Source organism: Lethenteron reissneri, chromosome 24 (assembly GCF_015708825.2).
Source record: "Lethenteron reissneri isolate LAM-NWPU_2019-01 chromosome 24, ASM1570882v1, whole genome shotgun sequence".
In the NCBI taxonomy this organism is placed as follows: domain Eukaryota; kingdom Metazoa; phylum Chordata; class Hyperoartia; order Petromyzontiformes; family Petromyzontidae; genus Lethenteron; species Lethenteron reissneri.
This window is the reverse complement of record NC_083802.1, coordinates 14067081-14074963: the sequence shown is the minus strand read 5'-3', so window position 1 is coordinate 14074963 and position 7883 is coordinate 14067081. Positions and strand designations below refer to the sequence as shown.

The following is a 7883-nucleotide window of genomic DNA, read 5'->3' as shown; positions in this document are numbered from 1 at the left end:
AGGCAATGTTATTACTGTGTTGACTTTTGTGATGGTACTGGTCTTTAAAGGAATCAAGTGTGACTTTGCATTGTATTTTGTAAAACTACGTGAAAAAACGTACAAGCTGTTATGCATTCGTGGGTATTATGAAACAGCAATTACCTAACATGACAAGTGCATTGATTTCACATTCGGAAACAGCAGTGTACACATTAGTCCTACTCTATATGATCTGTCTGTTTCATAGCTTTCATCGTTAAGGATATAAGATAGTATAAAAGTCGTGCCACTCAACATGCAGTCACCTGACGAATAACATCTGAACTGACAACCCCCTTCACTAACCCACGCTGACAAAGAGTTGCAAATATGTATTTATTTAAGAATAAACCAAACAGTGATGCTTCCTACTTTACATGACAAGTTGACAATGTATGTATGTTGAACTTCTTTCGCACAGTACATAGCCAACCGTGCTAATTGGAGGTGCGACAACTGAACTGGTTTGAGGTCACCAGAATAATCCTGCTACAATATATGGTCACAAGACGGTGATCTCACGTTGGTCGTCATAGTGATACATAAAACTTACAAGTGCAAAGGGTTAACAAATTTTGGAATACTTCACAATGGTGAACACACCTATACATTTCAGTATGTTTTAAGGACGAGCACAAACCTAAAAATATACCAATAATGAAAATGACAATCAGTAGAATAATGCTGCTGAAGAGACTCACACTGCCAGCCACATAATTATACTTTAAAATGTATGACGAGTACAGAACCCGTTTCTCTGCAATGGAAAATAAGAGACAGTTGTAATTTTTATACTGTTATCACAATCCTGTACTCAGAGCAGTCAAAGTAATCTACTTTGTACCGAATAAAATGGCCAGGTTACATGTACTGTGATTTTTATATTCTCTAGGATATAAATAATATTCAGGTGAAAGAATTAAATTAAAAGGAGCAAAAATTGAAACAGATAACTTTTAAATTAACTGTCAGTCTTCTGAATTCATTACTCCCACCTCTTCAGTGTCGCTATCTAACCTATATTCCAAACTTCTTCCGCCGTTTCAATTACATTTTTATTTGCTACACGGAAAATCCCCTTTAGCCAGTAACCCAGATAGTTTCGGTGGCATCAGCCCGGAGCCACCAACAGTTATTGTTGGGCAGAGAGGAGCCCAGCCAGCAGCCATCCAGGAAACTCAAGGCATAGATTGTTTTTAAAAGTATGATTACCTTCAACAGTCTCAAGGTTTCTTCAATGTTTGTTTGTGTACTTTTAATCTGCAGCATCTATAGATACAATCCCATTTATATTATTTATATCAAAACTGTAATTGACAACTGTTCAGGAACTAACTTTTACGTGGGAGGAATGCATGGGAAACTAATAACACCCATAATATATTGAAGAACACTTTATTATTCTGCAAGGGCAGGTTGTCAGACACCTGTTTGCTCTGTTGTACTTTCTTTTCAAAAGCACATCATTATCCAGCATGTAGCTGTCTCACATATATCATAGCTCTTGCTATAACCAGTGCATCTGGAATCACATCACTGCCAGATGGAAATAGAGTTTGCGCACCACCAAACTTGCTCAGCCAAGGAAAAGATAATTTCCTTACACAGAAAGTGACCCACAGTGCAGTAATCAGACGTGAGTTGCATCTGCTACATGAATGATTTTTCAGAAGTTCTCTTTAAAGAACTTGAAGTTGAACTGCTCACAGTGTGACTTAATGACTTTGGCAAGAGCAGGAGCTCCGCAGAAGAAGACTTGCACTTTCCCCTTATTCTCATCTGCCAGCTTCTGGAACACCTGAAATGAGAACATCATAAACAAGTTAAGAGCTAGGCGATTCAGTCTCTGCTCATACAATAGTCTTGAGTAGCTTTCTACGCCAATTTAGAGAATAAATATACAAACACACAAGTTATCACTGAATGATGCTGGACAGCACTAAATATGACATTCCACTTGGATAATACTTGACGGATGTTGAATTACCAAAGATTATGGCTGTACGGTAACATGAGTTCTCCTCTCCTAATAATCCTGTTTGGTTTAAATATACGAAATAGTCAAAACAATTAACATCTCTTTTTGTCTTTATCTGGTAATGCTTGCTGATGGCTCGCGAGAAGTTGAACCCTGTTGTGCTGATCGTTCAATATGACCGACCTTGCCCCAGTCTGGCCGCCCGGGCTGCGTGCGCGTTCGCAGACCCGTGATAGAGTCACGGTTCTCCTTCTGTGCCAACAGATCCAGTGCCCGCTGTAGCCCCAGCGCCATCATGTCGTTACTGATTAATGCTGATGTCATGTACATGTGCATCTCCAGGAAGCGGCCTGCGAATGATATCAATCAGATTTTCACCGCCACAAAGCTGGCAAAGCATTTTACTGATTTTGCCAGTGGTATAAATTAACAACGGACTTAATTGCTTTGATGTATGCATGTGTGCATGTACAATCCGTTTGTTCACTGTTGGGATGAGAGCTTCTCCACTCTGCAGGCAGTGATGGTTATTTGACCATACTTTCCCAGTTGGTCAGTGCATGATAGGGGAATACAGAACAATCGATTTTGCTGCACTTCCCTCCTCTACCCAATATGTCTATGTTTGTGCATGGTGTACATAGAATTCAAACACTATCCAGGCTCATCCCAGCTTAGATTTCGTGTCTATTGTGGGTGATTTGGTAAGAGGCCACTTGACAATATGATGAACAAGCAAATGGTTTCCTGAGATTACCGTGTGTATGTGCTCACCACACCACTTCCATGTTTGCCATGTCAACCTTAAAAAGATGCTCGCAAACAGCACTTTCCCCAACAGTTTGTGGAGGTTATATGGGATATATTTGTTTCTAAAGAATAGCAGAGTTAAGGCTATTTAAACAACACCTGTACACATTACTACAGTCATCATTTCCCTCCGAATTTCCTGCAAGTATAACACCACAATAAACAGTAGCAATGTGAAAACAATATTAATGACCTTGGTGTTTAAATATTAACAGTATTATGTCCATATATGTCTAATCCAATATTTGACGTATCATGTGGTGTTATTTTTATGTGCACAATCATTCCTAATTATGTGTTGCTGACAACGGTGATATAAGTAATGCATTACACCATTGCTGTAAGTAGCCTGTAAAGGACCTCAATGGAACTTCTGCACTTATTATTAATGAAAAGTAGGCTATTGCATATCACAGTCATAGACTGAACCAAAGCTAACATTCTATATTACCGACAAAAATGGAAATAACATTTTATAACCATGTTTATTCTGGCCTCCATATCCATTATATTGAATCTGAATAGGTTTTTGCCTCGCAAAAAAGAGAACTGCAATCATTATGCTATTATTATGCACTTGTGGTATTAGCCTTACACAAACCAGGGAGAAAATAGGCCCTGACCTTCTGGCTCCTTGTCTGCCTGCTCTAGCTCCAACTTTGTCAAGAGGCTCACAAACCACTCGAAGGACGTCTGGTCTCGGTTAATCCAAAAGAAATCCACCTGCAGAGAGCAATGAAAACAAAATGATTTGAAACAATATACTGTACATACACAAACAGGAAGGTAAAAAAAGAAATCACCATGCCCATTACCTAAAATGTCAGCATATTATGTTTTCACCTCTATAAGACAGTGTTGACAATGAGTGTGGGAATTCATGTGTTTGTAATTGTGTACCACTACTGATGCAGTCAACAGAGTTCCTTAATTTAGTTTGCTTAAATATGAATGATATATATTCCGTGCTTAGCCTTGCTGTCAGAGAGCACCTAATTAGGCTGATGTGATAGGTTAGATGGTGATGAGGGATGTTGTTTGCCTCTCCAGTGGCCATGTTCACATTCTACACCTTCAGAAGACGCAGGCCAGGTTCAACTACAAATTTCCTCTTGCATTGCGCCTCATTGCCAGAACCTGAACCTGGGTCGCTGGAAATGTATTGCAGTGTGAATGATGCACACTCTGTGGAGTGTACACATCTGTGATCAGAAAATAGCTTGCATGGTGGGACATTAGGATCAAAATAAAATCTTTCATTCAAATTCAGGCCAGGGTCAACACAGTCCATTACCTCTGGAGTTGGTAAAACAAGCACCACCTTAGCCTGTAAAAGGTGTTGATGTTGAAGTGAACAGTGGTTGTTCTATGTATAGATTGATCTCAGCCATAGGTATTTGGATTTTAGCATCAACTTAAGACAGTTTGGTGCTCATTTGAGAATGCAACAGCTTTGAATATATTGATACCAATACAAAATGATACAACAAAACACATCCATGTAATAAATGTAACCTATACATATGCAAAGATTACACACATACTCTGTTAACTTGGATTAATAAAAAAATAATTTACGATTAAATTTGTGGTGTTGACGGAAATGTTAAACATTACACGTACAAATGCAAATATATATATATATATAAACAAAAATCTATGGTTGAGCATAAAAAAGCCAGTCAGCGGATTGCAACGTGACAAGCTAAACATTGCCAGGCTAATCAGGACACAGGCAAAGGCTAGTACTGACAAAACATTACATTTATTGTCTGCTTGCTTGAGATCACGTGCATTGCAGAGGCACTAAGCAGACTGAGGGGAAGAGATTAGAGTCCAGTTAACCAACATCTATCCTCCCTTACTTCCTGGATAGGTGCCCACTGTTGAAGCTGGAAAGATTAAGGAGTATGTATGTTGAACTTCTTTTGCACCGTACATAGCCAACGGTGCTAATTGAAGGTGCGGGGGAACGACAACAACCTAAACACAAAAATCAGTTCTAAAGAAATCAGTTGACGATGATTACATGCCTTGCGCAGCCTCATGTCATGGTCGTTCATGCTCTCGCACCACGAGTATGCACAGCTGGGGCACGTCTGCTTGCGCATTCGGTATCTGCAAGAAAACAGCGCGAGGAACTGGTGAATCTTGTGACAGACAGGATTACATACAGTGTCAGATTTAGACAGACGGTACGTTAGCACGCGTCTGTTGGTCTTGAGGGGTCAGTCTCAGGAGAAAGCAAGTTGATAACCTATCCAGTTCTCTCAGACACGTCTTTTCCGTGAGCTGTCTTTTAAATACATGATGAAAGCCCATACATATGACGTTATTACACGCAAACTCCACACGCATATACTGTCCCCTAAACGGACACAAATTGCATGGCAGGTGGGCATTTAAAACACATTCCAGCTCACATCCTTGTGTGTTTAACCAACGTCATCTCAGATTGGATTACAGGTATGTGTAACCACACGATAAATGCTTATAACAGAGCAAGCACTGACTCCCCGTCTACAAAAACCGCGTTTTTGGCACTGCCTAGTCAAGATTACCATGGGAGAAATGTGTTCCACTTCAAATAGCAAGTGGCCCATCTGCCTAGGTGACTTGCAATGCCTTGTTGGGGACCTGCAAAATGTGTCTGCCCCCTGCAGACTAATTTACCAGGTTTACAATTCACTCTCTTGTTTAATAACTGCCATTTAAAATCTAATAATTGCTTGGAGCGTTGACAAGACAAATACAAATGTACTGCATACAAAAACAACTATTCTCATACTAGATCAAATGTATAGGCCCTTTCTATTCTCTTGAATAAGTGCAAAAAGCACACATTAGGTACTAAGACAAGCTACACTTGATACATTACATACAATTACAGACATTCATGGAGAGATGGAAAGAAAGATGATGTCCACCACAGAGACGTAGAAAAATAAACAGCTCATTTGCAGGTGCTCAAATTATTTTTTTGTTTCACGAGACCGCAAAAAGATGGTGACATCTTGGAGCGACCTTCATCCAGGAGCGGATTGATCATAGCTGGTGATGATTATGAAAATTATTATATTTTTTTCCAAGTGACTCAGCAGTAGAGTGAGCAGCTCACAATCGGAAGGTTGCGAGTTCAAATCCTGATTGTGGGTTGACGAAGCCCATCATTTCTTTGAGGTCGATAAAAAAATGTGTACCACTTTATGGAAAAGTCAATGGTGGTTGTTCTATGGATAATCTCACCCCCACCATAGGAACGTGGAATTTCCACCACTGGCTCAGGGCTGTAAACAGGAGATGAGAAACGTCTCAATGCTTAATTCAGCAGGAAATCAGTTTGACTATATTTTGGAAGCTGGGCACAGAGGGGGTCATACCGGTACATGCAACTCTGGAGGATGGAGGCAAAGGGAGTGATACCGATCCCAGCCCCGATGAGCACTGCGTGCTCGGACATGAGGATCTGTCTCGTCGCCGTCCCATATGGCCCATCCAGGTAACACTGAATGCACAGGACACAGCATCCCGAATTAGTGAAATGTATACGTAACAAAATATACATACTGTATATAAAAATGCACAGAACTGACGGAAAGTCTGGCCTATAAACTATGATTGTGACACATTTTAAGAATCAAGCACAATGGTTATCCTACGAAGGAAATGATTACCGTCATAGGAATGTGGATGTGCCACCATTTCCTCAGGACCACCAACAGAGATAGCTAATGTCTCCTGCTTGCTTGGATGTTTTTAACAGTTGCCTTCAAATGTTTATTTTGTCCGTAATATATCTACTGCTGGCAATGTCGATTTGTTCTGTTTATGTCTATGAGGCACTTCCACGTAACTTTGTGGAAATTATATCCATTATTGTTTCTACTTGTTCCATTATTTTATTGTCTCTGAGGCACCTTTATGTTGCAGACTTTGTGATGTTTGTCAGTATAGGTTCCCTGCAGAAGATAAAATAAAATACATTTCATTATAGCGGTCATTTAGTTTATTGATGAATACATTTATATACCAAACCAGCCTCACTCAACCCATCTCCACATTTACACAGTGTACCCAACAATAGAACAAACAAATCCATGCTCACTGATGCATTTGTAATGTGTACCAAGAAATACAGCCACACGTGTGAGGCTGGGCTGCATCAGTATATACATCGATACGGTGATTAGTAGACACCCATGTGCTTACATACACGAACGTCTGGATACTCTCACAGTGGGTAGACAAGTCCACCGGGCAAGTTAGCATTTGCCTGGTAAATGATTCATGGAGGTCAGCTGTTTTCTATTCTAAGCAACTGAAACTAGTCGCCTGTAGTTGACATCTAGGGCACATTCAGCGTAAGGTACCCCAGCCTCAGGATCGGCTAAGCAGCTGATTTTCGGGTGCTCGGTCGCCCGGTTCTTCCCTGGATAAATGTACATGTGTACATGTCCAGCCCTGTTGTCGATCACTGCAGAATGAAGGTTTCTAAATGTCATGCGAGTCATCGTGGTTACTTGAACAATATTTCACCACACCAGTGACTGCGAGCAGGCAGCATACATGCGGAAGCACGTTACAGTAAAATAACGGATTTTGCTGCACTGCCCTCTGCTGCCCATAATGTAACCCCACAGCAGCCTATAACACCTGTATGATGGTCACCTATCATAACTAACCCTTCTTAGCTTCTCAAATTAGGCACATTTCATGTGATTGGGCGATTATTTCACAGTTCATCCCTGGGTACACATTGTAAAACAGCATCCCATGCAGTAGTGCTCTACCCTGCATCGTAAGAAGGGCCTCCACTACCCCTGCACTCACAGCAGCTGCACTTGAGGAGGATGCTAGCGGTTGAGCTGGCAGCACCCCAGGCTCCTCGAGCGAGCCACGTAGGCTACGAAAGGACGTAAGCCGCACGTTCTCCTGTGCCGGCATGGCTGCCGGGTCATCCATCACATCCATGCTGAACACGTGCTGCAGGATCAAGAGTGTGGGAAACGGATCTTGTGCACAGCCACTCATAATTTATCATTTGGAGAGCAAAGCTTCGTTGAAATATTGGTCA

At 41.0% G+C, this 7883-nt stretch overlaps 1 protein-coding gene across 4 annotated transcripts in view; it reads right to left on the bottom strand.

Moving 5' to 3' along the window:
* Positions 1-352: 352 nt before the first annotated feature.
* The window catches only part of NOX5 (NADPH oxidase 5), a 29420-nt gene continuing 21889 nt past the window's right edge, over positions 353-7883 (bottom strand). For all 4 annotated transcript variants that reach the window (XM_061558373.1, XM_061558374.1, XM_061558375.1 and 1 more), the window contains exons 12-18: positions 7640-7792; positions 6727-6768; positions 6190-6314; positions 4843-4927; positions 3433-3532; positions 2183-2349; positions 353-1819 (exon numbers count right to left, since the gene is read on the bottom strand). In XM_061558373.1, the coding sequence (XP_061414357.1) occupies positions 1688-1819; positions 2183-2349; positions 3433-3532; positions 4843-4927; positions 6190-6314; positions 6727-6768; positions 7640-7792 (804 nt within the window). In that variant the 3' untranslated portion in view covers positions 353-1687. The remainder of the gene's footprint in view (positions 1820-2182; positions 2350-3432; positions 3533-4842; positions 4928-6189; positions 6315-6726; positions 6769-7639; positions 7793-7883) is intronic.